The sequence below is a fragment of the Mizuhopecten yessoensis genome, unplaced genomic scaffold, assembly GCF_002113885.1.
Source record: "Mizuhopecten yessoensis strain PY_sf001 unplaced genomic scaffold, ASM211388v2 scaffold8117, whole genome shotgun sequence".
NCBI classification, from domain to species: Eukaryota; Metazoa; Mollusca; class Bivalvia; order Pectinida; family Pectinidae; genus Mizuhopecten; species Mizuhopecten yessoensis.
Genome location: NW_018407387.1, coordinates 50,017 through 69,216, shown reverse-complemented (window position 1 = coordinate 69,216; position 19,200 = coordinate 50,017). Strand labels below are relative to the sequence as shown.

General features: G+C 34.8%; 1 protein-coding gene across 1 annotated transcript; it reads left to right on the top strand.

Annotated features, from left to right (window-relative positions):
* The first annotated feature begins 227 nt into the window (after positions 1 to 227).
* On the top strand, positions 228 to 18,307 carry LOC110454946 (phospholipid phosphatase 1-like). Its single transcript, XM_021504776.1, has 6 exons — positions 228 to 467; positions 11,880 to 12,031; positions 13,302 to 13,519; positions 15,045 to 15,165; positions 15,460 to 15,636; positions 17,188 to 18,307. The coding sequence occupies exons 1-6, from the start codon at positions 347 to 349 to the stop codon at positions 17,392 to 17,394; spliced, it is 996 nt and encodes a 331-aa protein (XP_021360451.1). The 5' UTR covers positions 228 to 346; the 3' UTR covers positions 17,395 to 18,307.
* The last annotated feature ends 893 nt before the right edge of the window (positions 18,308 to 19,200 follow it).

Genomic DNA, 19,200 nt, shown 5'->3' with positions numbered 1-19,200 from the left:
CGACGATGTCTATATCTCAAATATTCATAAAACACCTTCCACCACACATTTACTAACAACTGTAATAACACCCTGTAAATGATACTCGAAGTAACCACTACGTAACCTCTGTTATAGCCTAGTACTTAAGTACTATTTTGTTACAGCTAATTAATTTCTACATGTATCCTCCTTAGATTGACAGGCACACACCGGAAGGTAGGCGAAGCTCAGCCTATTTAAAGCGATCGAGGAGGGTGGCGGTCACACTATTCAGCACATAAGCTTGGTGCGCTCGGTTGTAGCGAGTCTGTACGAGACGTTAGGAAAATAACATTATCATCATCAACAACCGTCGCTATCAGTCATGAGAGGCAAACGAGAACATTCTCCAAGACGTGGAGACTCCGTCTGTCACCGGTCGTGTTCTTTATCTACCAGAAAATCCGTAATTCGCTTAATTGTGGATACCATACTGTGGCTTATTGGTAAGTAACGTATACTTAATATCTTGTATAAACATGTAGTTATATAATGTAAACACGAACTATCGAGTGATATTTTACTAATGAAGAGACATTAATTTACTTTTAGGCCGACCAATAGAATTACAACAAAACATTGCACAATAATCGTTGGCAGCATTCAAAAATTAAAAAGTAGCCCGCATACCAATTAAGGGTTTCCTGAAATTCCATTTATTGCTATGATGCATCGGTGAGACTGTGCGACATGCTATGCTCCCTGTGATGAGTCGACAATCTCCTTTGTAGTACACGCAGTCTCCAATAGCCGAGAGTGACATTGAACATGTGATACATTATATATTTCACCGTAGGCAGCGGGATGTGGTTCGCTAGACACTGCCGCAAAGTATGCGTATACAAACAACAAGTACATATATATATCTACACACAATCATGTAAACAAGTACTCCTCACAAGGTTTACAGACAGGTGATTGTTCTGGGGTAACCGTATATATCCTCGTATTATACAGATATAAAGGAGACATACCCCTGCAATGCACACAAGCGTCACTCCCAGTACGGGATTGTCAGCGGGGTTTATGTTTCTATTCGTTTATTTGATGTGTAAAGTGTCATTCATTGAGACCTGGTAGAGTAAGTGTTTACCAACCGTATTATCATACGGCCCCTTATCCCTCGCATGGCCTATCTTAGTATGATATAATACTTCCTCCGGGGCAAATGTTACCCTGATAAGAATTAATTGCTGAGACATTTCATACTAAGGTAAGGCTTAACAAATAGAATCCAAGTGGACAGTGTTAAGTCGATAAAATGGAATAAAAGAGTCACACTTGGTTATAGTCTAAAGTAGATTAATCAAAACAATCTGGATTAATAAATTATCTGTTTAAACTTATTATACAGTGTTATTGTTTGGGGAAAGGGTAGACATGTAGTATAGCACTCTATCATCGTGGAATGGATAATTGGTTTTAAGAGTAGAATTAATGGGGAACACAGCTAACATGTGCAGGCATAATAGTACACCATTTACATTGATCAGAACCTAGATATCACATTAACAATGCTAGCGGTGTACTGAAATCTGCACCACGACTACTTCACATTCGCATTGCCGTGCTTTAGTCAGAATTGTTACCAGATATGGTAACAGGAAAACTCCAAATTTTGACATACAGAACCAATCATTGTTATAGTTTACCTATATGTACGCTCACCTGGAAGAAACTGTTGTTACCGAAGAAGAAAAAAATAACATTCCGATCCATGTCACCAATAGCGTTTAACCTATTCATAGGGAGCGTCAACTCCACACGGTATTCCTTAATTAGTGTATCTCCTTTCTGTAAGTGAATGGTTAAATGCATTGAAGATAAAATTCTAGAATACAGATTAACATTGTAATGTTTTTGTCGTAATGATCTTAAGGAATATTTTCCGTTATAAGTTTACGGGCAATTTTAGTAAAAAAAAAATATTTATGTAATACTACATTTTAAATAAAGATGTTTTAAGATATAGCCTTTATGAATTTAATTTTGTCGCCCTTGGTTTGTTGACAAATATTTAATTCCAAGGGAATGACGCGATTTGTAATATGACTCCATATAACCTTCTTTGTATTTCTATGTGAAATATCTAGGATTGATTATATAATTACGTTTATTTTAATATGGTTCAATACCCATGGCTATATTTATTTTTCGTAAATGACCACTTTACATATTCAATGTATATGTTCTTAATTGAAATGTTCTTAATGGGAAAACCGAACTCTATAATTCATTATTACATCTATATAGACTCAAAAATAGTAGACTAAATACAGATGGCGTAGATATACGTCTGTTTGATGTGAACTTCAAAAAGATATACTTAATCCGAAAATACATGTTTGCTTTAAAAATGCAGTAGTTATACAGTATTTAAAGATCGGAGGTAACACTAATGCTTGAGCTGTCAAGGAAGGCGCCTGTGTATTACAAAGTATATCAAGTAAAGTTTGTCATGACTGCATTTATAGGTTAATAAAATGAAGATTATTGCCCCGCATTTGTTATGATGATTGGTTTAAGTATATAACACAGTGTTCTATAATCGTGTAACGTTTCACACCAACATATGTCTAACAACTCTCTAAGTGTTTAAACTTGCATGCCATTATTATCCTTTATTCATATCACATGGTGCATTTCGTGTCGTGGAATGAAAATGCAGGTGGGATATCCCTGTTGGTAGATATGCGTCTATTTGCTTTATCTAAGGGTTTGGAGAGGAGTCGTCAAGCCTCCCTCGAAATCTCCTCTAATTACCCGCTAATACCTCGGTATCTACCACAGAGGATACTCCTACAAATTTTTCAGAAGTCCACAGAATAGGGTAAATTGCTAATTTTAAACATAGTTCTGTTATGTTTGTTTTTGTTTGTTGATAAACTAGATATCGAAGTATTGAATGTCGCTGCAGAGATGGTACTTAAAACGTTTAATCTTGTAAAGAGCTAAGAGGGCATGCCATACAGAGCTGCCAGAATGTGTCGACCTGTTCAGATTAAAACTATTGGTTTATAAAGTAGCTGCGAAGCCAAAGCAAACAAACTACATGGAACTATAGTACATTCTGTTTTGATAGTGCTATTACTAAAGGATACAGGCAAGAATGATCACTGCTGTGCCCTATTGTTTCAAAATAAACATGAGACTAAAACTATCTATTTAAGTCTTGAACTAAATCGTGCACAAAGATATAAACTTTGCATTCAATTATGGATGAAATGGCACACACTTCACCAACATCAACCCATGAACCTCACGTGCAAAAACAGCAACAATCAACGGGTTACAGTAGCTAGAATCAATTACGCGTGCTGGAGAAGACCAAAACGCGTATCTTGTAACTAAACGAGCAATAAGTTTATCCGAATTTAATTACTCTCGGGGAGACGTAATGGTGTTTGCAGCGCGGCATGGGAACTGGCATGTTGTATTTGCGTAATCGCTTTCTATTGATCCAACATGAGCGGGCAATTTACAAACTATGCATCAGTGTGTTCATTTCAGACTAAGTGACATAGGCCGAACTAATTCCGCTCCGCATGACTGACTTAACCCTACACAACAACGTAAAATGTTTATATATGTGGTAAATATACCTATTTGCTCTAGGTATGCTGTAATTTAAAAATATTATGAAAAAAGGAAAAAAATACAGCTATTGAAAGTGTTAATATGAGCATTTATTGAAATGATTTAGCAAATTTATCCCTCTTTTATATGTGTGTACAGTAGAGCTATTTTTCACACATGTGTGTGTATATAAAAAAATCATGAGCAATTTGTCAGGTATTTGTGTATAAAATATTTAGAAAAAGGTATGTCTCATTCGCATACCTGTGTGAATAAAATAGAGTTATTTCTCATATCTGTGAGCACAGAAGAGTGTTTAATTGTTGTTCATTAAAGTATTGAACAATGTTTCAGAATATTGTTACTACAGGTAATACATACCATGTTTAGATCACTATTTGTCTTATGGTGAATTTCTATAAAACTGCATTCGTGTTATCTAATAAACAATCGCTTGATTTCGAACCAAATCGCTAATAAAAAAAAAGCATTAGTGCATAGTACCCATTTTCATCATGTTACGTTTTTTGCGAATTTTCCGCAAAAAAATTGCGTTTGGTTATCAACATTATAAACAACATGGCGGCAAGCACATTTGGTACAAACATTCGTAAATTTATCATCAAATATTTATGTAGACTTATGCAAGTAATTATTGATATTTCACTACAAGTCACGATACAATCTACTTGAATATAGACAACTAAACGACTTTGTAACAAAACCTAATTCCTATTGACGACCCTCGCTATGAAGATACATTTTGAAGACAACGAATCACATCGTTCGTTGGCGAACACAAGCAGATTGTATATCTGTTAACAACGACATCATACGATACAAACTTTGGTTCACGGTTACCTATGTATTTCCTACTCGAGGTTTACCTCGTCTAGAACAAAGCATTCTTAACTCACACAAATTTTGTTATATGTCCGGGGACGTGTCTAGTAACGCATCCTGTACATATTCTGGACCGGAGTTGCGGTACGGAAGAGTATTATGTATGTATGTAAAGGACTTATTTATTAATATTTTCCTGGAATATAAAGGATAGTCATTATTTCAGTGATATCACACTCAATATTGATTCTAATGTGTCGTGGTCATTCTAAATTAGATTTTTCGATAGCATGCCACTGAAAGTTACTTTCTGCTCATTTGTAATGTATATCTTGATTCACTACAGATATTCAAGAGTTAATGAGAGGCCATGATTTACCCATTCATGATATATGTGGGAATGTTATACCACAATGTGTACGCATCTGGATAGGATCAATGTAAACTGCTTGTTTATCCAAACTATTTTGTAAGAGAAAATTTAATTGATGGAGAAAACACGTCGTATTATAAGGTATTACGCACGCGATGAAACGCGATGGGACAGATATGCTAATTGAATGATTTCGCCTTCAAATATATCACATTTTAGTCTTGTATTTTATTTAAGGTAGTTAAAATATCATATATATGTTATGAATGAAATGCAAAAAAAAGAAATTTTGATGACAAAATACATTTTTTTGAAGCATTAAGATATTTCAAAGCCATGTCTATTCATTGTTGCCGTAGATGAATGTATGAGACCTGCAGAAATGAAAAAAAGGGATTAAATACATAGTCACACCTTTATGTTATTTTGGTGGGTATCATAAAAAAATGGTGTCATAAAACATCTTCATTTATTACCTAAAGTTAATGCTATATGACTGAAAAATATCAAAGATGAAAGAAACAGTTACAAAATGATAGCATCTCTAGTATCATACATTTTTATTTGGCCAATTAGTCGTATACGTGAATGTTATAATATTTCTTCAGGAAAATCTGCAAATATGACAACTCGGTATTTTAACAAGTTAGTTATTCATGTTTTAAAGGACGTGCAATTAAAAATTGATGTGCATTTCATGACTACTGCTTCACGGGGAAAAACGCATTTTGGATAAAAGGAAAAAAATATCATCTGGGAATGGATCTTAGAAAACACATTTTCATTTTTTTATTAGCGTTTTACGGTATGCCTAACTTATCTTGTTGTTGGGAGGCCTCTATATTATAGAGCATCCGAGGCAGCTAAGTCAGTGTCAGCATCATCAACAACGTAGAGGACAGCTGATAGGCGATTGATATCTAAATTGAAATCGATTATTCTCTTGTCGTGCCACTGCATTGCAATCGGACTTATTTCGTGTTTACCAACAATCCAACCGCTCCTCCTGTTTTAGTTATAACAATAGACCATATGTGCTATGAACACGTCACATAGCACGGCAGCCAACAGCTCGAATCTAAAAAAAATAAAATGATTTGGAACACTTAAGACATTGATTTTCACTTTTATCACATTAAGAGCGATTGTTGAATCCCTATGGACTAAATGGCTATATGATGCTGTAGATATCTACTTCATTTGATTTTCTGCTTTGTCGTAATACATGATTAAATAGGTACTTCGTTACTCTATATTGTTAACTATCTGTGCATTGTATAATATAAAAAGGTATAAGATATTATTTTTTGTATTTAGTTAATTTTACGCCATTGCAGTAGAATGTTGAATACTATAAGTATTAATATAGGCGTTTTAATCAACAACTGCATGACCTCATGTGTATATATATTTACTGTATTACATAATTGATAAAACACACTAGGACGTGCAACATTAAGCATTATTACGACTAGATGATGGGCTTAGATGAAATGTTTACTAAACACAACGTGAAAATATTTATTATTTCAAGTATATATCACATGAACTACACGCAGTCATAAACTTGGGAACAATAATAAATAACATTCACTTATTAAATGAGAAAATGCTGACTGTACGTCGTCACAATCGTATCAAACAGTCGGACATGTTTGATTTGAGTAAGATATATGTATGTGGAGGAAGTGTGATGCATTTATAACCTGGTGAACACCTATCTCACAAACATTATCAGTTATAGTAGGAATGCAATAATGTGATAGGTCATCATAGATTAACATAATATCAAATGATGTAAAAAAAAATGTACTTGTGACGCGAAACATTACTGATTTATTAGTTTCTTTTCTAAAATATTTCGGGGTTGTATCCAAAGAATGCTTTACATGTGTGTTTAAACGCCATTAAACGCATGTAAAACCTAAAACGATCAGTTGGAGAAATAACTTTGGCTAGCTTATGGGGAAGAAGTGCCAGAATTGACATTTTCTAGTGTCCTAACATAGCCTTATTGGTCTCCAGTCGGTGTCAGTCGAGAGCACAATGGCATTGCAAATTCGACATAATTCGATAATATGGTGATTTGATTAAACACAACGCGTGTCGCGTGTAATTTTGTACTCAAACATGTCACACACTACTACGTGACTGATAGAAAAATTACGACCACATTTTGTGTTATCCTCAAATCATTCAGCAATAAAATGTCGGATGTGATATTCATACGGTAAGTATATAGCAGTGCCTGTAAGCAGCCGCCTTACGTTACGTTGCGTAGATTAGCATACCAATACACTGTCGCATAGTCATTTATGTCTCATATTCTCCTACAGTTGATAATTTTCTGACCGGAAAACGTAGTTATTCCTTTCTACGTTACTCTCAACAAAATGTCAAGTACTTTACTGTTATAAATGAGTAAGCTACTAATATTGTATTTACATTTTTCAATGTCTCTATTTTCACAAGCAATGACTGCGGCTTACATAACACGTGAGAGGTATGTTTTAACAGAGACTCTGTTCATACTGATCGTCACGAGTTGTATTCTGCCTCCTGCCGGAATGATTACATGCTTATTTGAACACAATATCAGGCCAGGCAGGCACCTCATCTGTTCTAGGCTAAAATGACTAGTCATGGTGGTATACATTGGTTTTGCGTGTGTGTTTGTACTATTTTGTACAGTATATTAACGATGCATTAAAATAAGTCTGAAAGTTAAATGCTTGTTAAATGGTTTTGAGCAACGTATATTTAATTAGATCAAAAAGTAAAACAGTTGCCCTAGGTGAAATGGTTGCCTAGGTGAAGTAAAATACGCCACTTTTTCTCTGTGGAAGAAATCAGACGGATACACAATTTGCCATGTAACAGTTACGTCTAATTTTTGTTTTAACACAGAAAACATTCCATGTGTGCAAATTATCTGAAAGTTTTTTAAATTTTTACTTTATATACACGGTAATAAGAATATCAACGTTAACATAACGTTAGGGTTGTTCTTCATTTTTTTAGAGTAATTACGTTAAAAGCAGCAGGGAACTAATGGCAATAACTCACTTGCCTCAGTAGTTTTCACATTAACTCAGGGCTATCCCTGCAATCATAAAATCCACATACTACTGTGCTAGTATCGGTCACGGTTCAGTTCATAATTTTAACTAGTTTTATAATACCTAATCATTAGGAGGAGTACATTAGCACACCTGTCTCCTACTTTTAACTGATTATTAGTGGGCTTTAGAATACCAACACATGTCATTGTCGGGTCCTTTTTGTTAGCCCTACTTGTGTTGGTTCCACTTCGAGCTGTTATGTTTTACCTATCCCACACCCCCTCATATGCCCAGGACGGACTAGCAATCGTTCAATCCCGACAAGTCTCTGATCGACCTGGCATGCTTTCTCCATCCCATCCCTCTGTCCTCAAGTTCCTGGGACCTACCTGGTATTTATCCCCTATCACACCCATTACACATATCGTTGTCTTTTCCCTTTCCCTAATCCCGCTCTCGACTTAACGGAGTTTACCTCGGTGACAGTGCTTGGTTAGGAATGTATAAACTGCAGACACATTGCCACCCCTCTTAAAGCCAACTATGTAGAAATTATTACTAAGTACGTAATTATTAAGTAATTAGTTGTTACTATTAAGCATGGGGCTGTAACACACCACATTCTAGGGAGGTGCGAAATTGACATACTTATTTATATAATTGATTATATTTAAACATCATTACTTGTCAGGATATTCATATATATCACGATTCATTTTTTACCTTTAACTCAGTTTTATATTGATAAATACCTGAAATTGCATGGATTTAGACTGAAGTCACCGTTTTTTATGAGATACAATTTTATACATTTCTTCTGTGACTTCAATTTTACAAATGCCTGTCTTACCATGTTTAATTACAATGAAAATGTAGTCAGCAAAGAGTTAGGAAAACGTCTGCAAAACTAGGGCAAGCGAAAGCTACGATTCTATGCGATAAGTTCGTTTTAAGCAATCAGACACAAGAAAAGTTATTAATTTTATATAGCATTACCATAAGGGAGGATTAAACTCATTACGTTTGGCAATTTAGCTACGTCGGTGTGATGATACAGAACGTAATACATAAGGCTGTAATACTACACCTGCTGGCTTCAATTGCCAACAATTCATCGAAACGAACAAAACAGCAGGTACTTACTTGCTAAAGAGAGACATCAGTATGGGAGATTGATTCGTTGAAATTGGAATGGTTTTGTCGTAACAGGTGCTTTATTGGCAATTAATCCTGCAAATGTATTGCATGAAGAACTTAATGAGATAGATAGTGGAAGTGCTGAGCCCTAGCACTTAGCTTCATCGGAGGCAAGATTGATCAGCTGCGGGTTCTATCATAGCTCTTTTACCTTTAACAGATTTAAAGTGATCTGTTTGTAGACCAAAATATAGTTTATTTACTTACCATAACAACGCATATCACTTAAAACGTCTTCACAGTGCATCAGATACATGGAAAATATATACTATTAGAACAGTCAAAGGGAACACTCGTTTCTGCTAATATTCCGGCGTAGAAAATTAGACACAAACGCCATTTTGAATTCAATTTAGATTTAAGTTACCGACTACGGGGTTATAATGTGTGAACAAAATATGATGGTCTTGAAAACAAGAATAGGAGGATGCATTAACAAACTACGGCTGTAACACACTCACAGTATAATTGCCTTTCTTGTCGGTTTATTGTGTTCTGGTCTAATGATAAGTTGAAACTTAAAACTGGTCGTATTATTACAGCTAGATATGTTCCAGACCCACAAGTATTTGCTTTTAAAGCTTTAAATAAAAAATAAAATCATTTTTATTGAATCATCCGAATTAACGTTCGAAATACAATTAAGCCTTGTTGTGGTGTCTGTCCTGAATATCCCATAATGCATTGCTAGCTTGGCAAATTAATTGAAATGAAATCGTTTAATGTAATAAAATATCTTTATTCGACATTAAATATATCTTATTAGGATGATGGTGATTTCCAAGAGACTGTGGCTGGAGTTATATTGCTCGAAAAAGACTAAAAGATACCGACATTGTGCGGTGAAGTATCATTCAAATCGCACTGGTCTTTCTTTATTGATATCATGTGAAACTCCAATTCATGTTTAATGAGGGGAACTTTAGTATAAAAGGCCATTAGTGCTTCCTCTAGGGATTTTTTTCATACAAAGCAAGTGCAATGGTCAATGGGGTTTTACTTTACAAGAGTAAATGACATGTGTCGTACAAATCTAATCACGAACCATGATCGGATTTACACGACATAACATATATTGATATCTTCAAGGGAATATTATTTAATTTTGACTGGTTATTTTCTGCGATCTCGAATTGATAAAAAAAATAGGAAAGGATATAATGACGCTGAAATCTTGGATTGACGTTATTTCCTTGCATATTCTGCCGTCGAAGTGGCACTGGAAATGCATATACTTGTGCAGTTCTGGTTTTTTTCTCTATCTGTTGATCTGAATTATCAGGGTAGCGCCACAGTTACCATATGTTACAAGACGCTAAGCTATGTTAGTATGTATCTGTTTGAATCAGTATACATGGCTTCTGTCAGGATGAGCAAGATAGGGCCAATGTGTCTAATAGGCGCGAGACATTAAGACTGCTATACCCACGTGATAGTCACAGAATAAACGACATCAATTTGATCATCATCACGTGCCTGGACTAATGTTTATTTGATAATATAAATAGATTGGTGTGGTCTCTGGCTATAATAAACAGAATTCGTTCATTCCACCGTATATTCTTATTTGCCTCAAAACATTGTAACCCGCCCATTTGCCATCACTGAAGTTAAACATTGAATGCTTTTCATTTATTTGTTTTGCGTTTCTAATGAAGATACACAACGGTTTTGTTGCGATAGAAATACTGGATAATTGAATTGTTTTAATATACTCTGTATCTGGTGTTACCGTTACCGTGATAGGTATAGCAAAAACCTCTTATTCTCAGACAATTTGCACTCAGATACGCATCTTTCATCTTCATTGGCAACAGCATCGCCATGTGTAATGTTAACGTTGGTACGTTAGTAGAGGGATGACATACATGCCAAATCAAATATCAATGATAAAAATGGAAAATAAATGAAATTGCATGGAACTGTATAAGAACACATGTGTTCTAACAGGAAAATAAATAAATCGAGTATTGTAAACGTACATGAATTTTCAGGAAAACATGCTGCATACAGATTATCTATGTCATACATATTATTATAAGGAACATTAGGTAAACCGAGTATGGAATGGAGTAAACATTGTGCATATAGAGTGCTGTTAGTTAACATGTTTCCACACAGAAATGTATACATACCTGGTATTTCTTTTAATTATATCGAACATTAAGTATAGCATGTACTGAAGAGGAAGGAAATAAAGCAACAAAATGTGAGATCAAATTTAGTGAAAGTGGAGTTAATGTAATGACAGTGACAGTTTGAAAGATGTTGATAGTACATTCATTCTGTAACTATCGTGATTCTGGAGACCCTGTGCCTGGCCTGTGTATATACATGCATAATATGATCTACGAATTAAAAAGAGAGAGGTCAGAAAGGGAACATATCAAGTATTGTTGTCAGCAGCGTATCGAATCTACATGTATGTAGTGATATTTGTTTGCATACGTTTGTACTGTACTTAATACTACTACTAATAATAATAAACAACATTAGATATAGCGCCCTATCTAGCTAGAATAACCCACTCTATGGTGATTTAAAGTACAAAGATATACAATTTATATAATCAATACAATTAGCATAGACATTAATCCATACAATTTAGAGAATTCGCAGGAATTTTGCATTAGCAAAAAGGTTATAAAACAGATAACCTTGCACGATTAAGTATATAAGGAAGTCAAAAATTAAAATAAATGACGAAATTGAAATATTCAATTTTAAGAGCCTTAAGTATATAAAAAGTTATTAGTTATGTTTATGATTAAACATTAACGTGTTCTTTCCTTCCCTTTTCTATATAGTTGGCCTGCCAATCTTGCTACTGTATAAGACAGGGGCACCCTACCATGCAGGATTCTTCTGTGACGATCAGAGTCTCAGATACCCCTATAAGAAAGATACCATCCCCGACCCCCTGCTACTTGGCATGGGGTTCTTCATTCCCTTCTTTATGGTAAGTAACACCATTGAAGTTTATTGGTTAACAGGAAAAACGCACTTTCAATATGAGCCTCTAATAGCTTCACCATTTAAAACTTAGCCGACCATTGCTGCAGTTTTTATTTAACGGAAAGTCTATTTTATGATTGTGTGAACTTTGAATTTTCTTGTTAGTAGAAACGTTCTTATACACAATATTCTATGTTCGGAAATAATTTTTGAGTTTCCTTACTAATCTGACCAATTGGTGACACGTAAGATCGATTGATGTGGTGTATAAATCATTCAACTTGAGTCAATTTCACCATCAATTAATATGCTACTACTACGACGAAACCTAAGTATAACTGGATATTACCCTCATTTGTAATACCAAGCAAACTTTTCAGACGGTAATTACATTGGTAATCAACTAATCTAAAAAGAGCTAGTTCTTAGGAATGAACGAGATTATCTGCCAAATGAGGAGAAGTAGCCCTTGTCAGTCAGTGTAACCTTATTGCTGCAGAACGTTTAGTAGAAATTCCCTTTAAATAGTTACTGAAAAGCTTATTCTGAATGTCTGTTAATCCTTGATGACTAGTTTTATGTTGTTTCAAAATAACCATATTGACACGTAACGCAATATAAGCATCAAAATAGACCAGTTACGCATTTAACACTTACACCAAGAGTCTTGATATAGGGCATTTGTTTTGTAAAATTAAGCATATTGTGAGAGATGTAAATACTGTACTTAGTACAACTAGATGATTGCTCAGCTGCCTATTATCAAACTGTCAGCTGTCAACATGTAATTAATCAAGCGTGTTTATTTGTTAATAATTAATGCTGTCAAAGGGGGATACAAGGTTCTAGTTGTTTTTAAAGACGAGAGATGATATTTTTCTATCATATAAAGTAACGATGAAATCATGTGACAGGAAAAGAAGTATTTTTAATCAGGGAACATAATATCTAGTATCTACGATTCCTTCCGTTTCTCATTCTGCTATGGAGTTTTATTTGTGATAATGTCCTATTTTCTATATTTATGATGACCAATATTATAAAAAATTATAAAGTTGTCAATGGATCTGCTCCTGTATTTTTGAATTCCGATATTGTTGATGAATCAACTGCCATATGGTATAGCAAAATGTAAATGGGTGTCTGGTTTGTCTTAAGCTTGTCATACCATGTTGGCAACTATCACAAAGATAGTGAGTACATGTATATTGGTAAAATTGTATTGAATCACATTTGAAGATGTTCTGACTAATGTGTATTTTTCCCTATACTAGATGCTGATGACAGAGGTCATCCGATGTTTGACATCTAGGGAACGAAGTTTGGCTAACAGAGACCTGCTCGTCTTCGTCAAAGGAGCGTGTGTATTCGTGTTTGGCTTTACTGTCGTGGAGGTCTTCATACAAGGTTTCAAATTTTCAATCGGCAGACCAAGGCCCCATTTTTTTGACGTTTGTCGACCAAACTTCAGTAGCATAAACTGTTCAGAAGGGTAGGTATACTAATATTTAGTGGAACCGAACGTTACTCTTTCATAAAAACACAAAATCGAATATAATAGTCATTAGCCTAAAAAAACCTCTAAGGTCTAGTTCAGAAAAAGGAAAAAGGACAAAAATAAAAAATGCACCGCATTGCAGCTGCATCGGAATATAGCACCAATAATGAGGTATTTGATCAAATATCTGGATGACCAGCTTCAGTAAACAAATCTTCGATATTAAATCACTTGAATTGAAAATCAGGTCAAAATGATAAATGTTAAATAATTTCTTCATCGAAGAACCTGAAACATATAGGGCAAAAAATCGCGAGCCAATTGCAAGAAGTTTATTGTTAAACGGTCTGATGTATGACCTTGAATAACGTAATCAGCTGTAACTAGTAGAGGCTGGTATTATACTTATAGTTTTGTTCATCTGTACAACCCAAATTCATATGATTTTAGCTTTTGCAAAGATGTTAAACCCCATACAAACAAACATATATACAAACGTGCGACACTAGCTACAATTAGGGCATTAACCTAAATCGTTCAGTATTTGTGAATAAAATTATCTGTTTGACAACTGTAGGTCCTGATTTTTGGTAATTATGCATATAATCTTTAGTGCAATCTTGAGAGATTCATGTTGCGTTAAATGTAAAGCTTTAACACAACATACATCTGGTTTGTGTTTAACGACATTAGTGTTAGCCATTACTATCTAGTTCGCTGTATATTTGAAAGGTTTAAGCGGAAGTTCTTAATCTATTTTGTCATTCCTGTATCATATTAACCTGATATGATCCATAAAGATAATATGCTCATCACAAAAGTAACAAAATGACATCACAAAGTCATACAATATTGATGGTGATATTCTAAGTTATATGTTTAATCTTCCACATTTCTTTTTCATTGTAGCTCTTATCAACAACACTATCCTACAAAAAAGTTTCTAAATCACACCATGGGGAAACATTGATACAGCTTCCTGCTATAAATCAGAAATAAGATGGATACATTTTCTCCATCAAGAACGGAACGTTCATAGTTACGATACCTAGTCCTGTTTTATCGCTGAGTCACACATACTATATATACGTACATCTGCTAACACTGTATTCCGGGCTTTTTATTTTAACAGATAAGTTTACAGTTTATTGGCTTTACAGAATAAAAAGAAGTAGCAGTAATTATGAGAACCACAGACTGAATCTTACAGCGTCAGTTGTTCGAACTTGCTTTCAACAAACGGAGAATAAGTTATGTTAGATCATGACACGAAAGAGGATTGAGGAAACATGTTTCAGTTGAGGTGATAGTTTACTTCGGTATAACTTGGTAATGTAAAACCTGTGAAAAACGTTCCCTAGGGTACATTTTTTTTCGAAGGGGCCATATTTCCACCTTTCACCGACGCTTCTCATAGTTAATGACGATCTTTTCATAAAGAATAAAGAACACGAAGAAAAATGCATCATACGTTTTGCTCTGTATTATCTATATTGTGAAATCTAAACAATGATTGTAGGTATGTTACAAACTACGAATGCACCGGGACCTCCTACAGTGCAAAGATCATGAGAGAGAGCCGATTCTCCTTTCTTTCGGGCCATGCTGCATTCTCTATGTATGGAGCCATCTTCACCAGTGTTAGTATTAGATGGAAAAGTACATATGTTAAAATAACGATCACCATTTGCCGCGGGATTACCGATGCTAAAGCATATTCGCTGTAATATTTCTTGTTTTTGGTGATGGATTTTCCTATTGACGTTGAGTGCGGATGTTTGTCCTTCTTTTGTTAAAGTTAACATGATTTCATTTGAATTCATATTTATGGTGGTATTTATTATATAATGATGTGTTGACCTATGCAAGCAAACGTTCACTTAACATTTTTTTATTTGACAACAATTGACGAATCGTTTGTTTGTCATGTATAGTTATACCTGGAAAAGAGGGTGAGAGTGACCTATTCATTGGTCCTAAAACCTGTCATCCAGCTGTCCCTGGTCGTGTTGTCACTGGCCTGCTCCCTAACACGTTACTATGACTACAAACATCACGTGTCAGACATCATTGCAGGACTTCTGCTCGGAACATGTAATGCTGTTTTTATAGTAAGTATACACTAACGTTATATGTTCTACGTAAAGAATATTGACCACCAGTTATGGAAAACTATTCGATTGTAAAGAATATGAGTTTAAAATGTTAAAATTAGTAGTCTTCAACGTTTACACTATGGGACCATCATTTGGGAGCAGTTGATGCTCGATTAATATATATGACCCTGAATACAACTGATTCAGAGTAGGAAACAGGGACAAAACCGATAAACTATTTTCCGTTCAGGCATCCGACTATTTTGATAGAGCAATTGACAGCAGAGTACACACAATTTTTTAATTAAAAAGGCGAAGAGAAAATTCCAAGAAGAGAATAAATACACAGAACATGCATTCAACCTTGAAAATATGCAACATTCTTAAAGAAAACATGTAAAATCAGATGAATGTGTAATAACCACCATCGTTTACAATGTTCCTTTGACGACGCATTTTAACATAGAAATGTCATTATGTAGTTGTTGATGCTTGCTCATTTTATGTCAAAGTAATAGACAAGATCGTTCTGTGTGGTAAAAACTGGCTAACAACCAACTGATTCAAACAAAATGTTCGTGTGTTGATGAAAAGTAAACGTATTCGACGGATTTTATCGCAAGCACTAGCGTAGAGATCTCTTGAAACACAGAAACGACGCTAAAACACTAATTAAATAATGAACATCATACAAAAACTGAATCCTCTATCAGAGTCACACATAAACGAGTGTGATCTTCTTGATTGTGAAGTTCTTTGACGCAATTTCGCAGGATGACTAATCATAACTATGAGACAATATTTAGGTTAACTGGACATTTAACGCAACATGAAACACATAGTTCTTTTGAAATTATATCGATCTAACAAGTGTAATTGGATTATTTTTGGGATGTTGTTCCGTAAAAATGATAGCAATTATACAGGGCGATAACACATGCATTTAATTTTAAAGCCAGTTCCTGTTTAGACCACGAAAGCATTTGTACTTATCTGAGTTATATCGCCACAAACAAAAAACAACAAAGACAACTTGAGAACTGTATGGGATATCTTCCTCTGTCTTCCATAGCATGCGTTCTGACACTGATCTGGTTTCAACCGTCCTGAGAACATCCTGAACAAAACAGACCATTGCCAAAGTTCATTACTCGTCCCCCACTATACGCTCAATGACGTCACGTGGTCTTCTAAATATGTTATTTTAGACGACAATGAATGGTTAAAATTAGGTTTGGTACCAGAATAATTGTTTCGATTCCCAAATGCATGACATGTCGAATTATGAGCAGTATCTGAGATAGCGTATAACACAAACGAATTACAGTTTGGGGGGCGTATATATGATAGCTTTACTATCCCCGCCCTTCGCTTCAGAACATTAGTCTCCATTCTAACTCTCATCTGCACACAAAACTTTATATCATTTTAACGAGTCTAACACCGTCTAATCATCAGCATCTCATGTTTTTACACTCTTATAATTTCGCTTGTTTTCCTGATTTTACCGACGCTACTCGTTTATATTTCCCTGTAATGCTTAAATCTGCATGTTTTTCTTTGCAGTATAAAGCCCTTGGCGAAAAAGTGTTACAAGATCGCAACTGTAAACAAGTGACGTTGAATCTGCCCAGGTTCGAAAAACCAAATATGTCCGGGGAAGCCCGAACGCCGACCCCGTTACTGCTCCGGCAGGATTCGTCATTCACATCCGCGGACTCGAGGGACTATTTGTGCAATAATGGACACATAAGGAGGACTGACATTGTCTAGCAGTTTGTTAATCAATGTTGTGTTGTTTATAGTAATGTTCTCCTAAAACAAAGTGGTAAATGAGTCACGTCACTTTGTTATGACAAATGTTCTCTCGTTTAGGGAACTGCCTAGGCATTTAAAGGAGAAGGAAGTTCTATCTGCACATCCCAAGACTGGTGGATTTATTGAGAGAAAATACTTCCATTAACGTTCCAAATAACATGTCATGTGAGGGTCAGCAGCATTTATATATATTGCATAAAATTAATCCGTCCATTCTATCACAAAAAGACCATTTATAACCATATAGCTGGTGCCTTTTGACATCGCGTAACTTCGATATATGGAAACCAAATGGCAGACGATAGCAATTACCAATACTTGATATAGATAATCTAGGTAGCGTTTGGCTACATGGGATGATGCTCATGGAGTAGGGGCGATGTACACCGTTACAGGCGGTCATTTTAGTAATGTGTGGGATATGAAAACATCAGCAACCCCTTATGTGACGAATGTGTTTGTACCTGGAAGAGTAAGCTTATTTCAGCTAGAAATAACATAATCATCATTATTATGTGGAGGAATGACATGAAAGACCGTTGAGATTAAAATGCCTTTTCAATGTGGTCTATTGGTTTTACTCCAAACCAGACGTAGTGTATATATATATATATTCTCCCGTCCAGCTGACGGTGCTACGGTATCTCTTTTCAAGACTGATTTCTACACCAACCCATCATGCATTTACATCACCGAAATATCTACCTCAGAATTAACCGTGTATTTGATGCAATATGCACTTATATATGTTTTTGACATGTTTTGCAATCGTCATAAAATGTATGTAGACTTTGTGTATTGCTGTGGGGTTATTTCCATAAAGTCGATACGATAATTGTACGTCACAAATGAATAGTTCAGAATTTGACCGCTTTGTTGTATTGTTCTTAGTACTAGTGTATTGACAACAGTATAAGGCAAACGAACAGAGACATGTATATTCATATTTCATATGGTAATGATAACACATCAATGCTATTTCTTGGTTTAGCACAAAACATACGCAGGCGCATGCGTATTTTGTATCAACATCAGCTAGTGAATGGGAAACCGCATTTACACAACAATATCATCCGTCATTTTTAAATGCTTGACTGTTAATGAATTTGTGCAATTACAAAGTGATAAAATGTTAAAAATTAATCGTATTATTTTAATAAATCGACAATAGATAAAGGTAACATTGCCACTGTCACTCAGTTGTTGACGTATACGTACTTTTGTAGTTATGAAGTCATTTTTGATAATGTGAGATACGATGTAGATTGTACATGCATTATCCGTATGTTTATCGCCTATGTAGTATATATATTAAAACGGCAGCTGTGTAGATACAATCTTCTATTTTATCTTTCACCGTAAATAAGTATTTCCTTTATGTATATACGTATTATGTGCCTGAAGGTGTATGTATATATAATGCTAAACCATATCAAAACGGAAAAATACATAACAATATAACTTTTTAAAATGTGCTTGGAAAGTAAAACAAACCAAAATGTAAAACTTACTTGAACAAACAAATATGTTTAATATGTGATATATATCGTAAATTATAGAATAGAAATATCGTGAATTGTTTGTTTTCCAATAATAATGTTCATGTTGCTAAATAAGAATTTTTGTCTCTACTATTCAGATTGCAATATCATAGCTTAACATAATATAACAGACATAAATTAAGAACATAGCATAAGTTAATAAGTAAATACGAAAGAAACACAACACCTCTGACAACTGATATTTAATGCAACCTATTTG

Bases quoted from the DNA above. Each gene is read 5' to 3' on its own strand.
- LOC110454946 (XM_021504776.1), top strand. From the start codon at position 347: ATGAGAGGCAAACGAGAACATTCTCCAAGACGTGGAGACTCCGTCTGT. The intron at 13,520-15,044 runs GTAGGTATACTA...CAATGATTGTAG, and splicing joins AGCATAAACTGTTCAGAAGG to GTATGTTACAAACTACGAAT. The intron at 15,166-15,459 runs GTTAGTATTAGA...TGTCATGTATAG, and splicing joins ATGGAGCCATCTTCACCAGT to TTATACCTGGAAAAGAGGGT.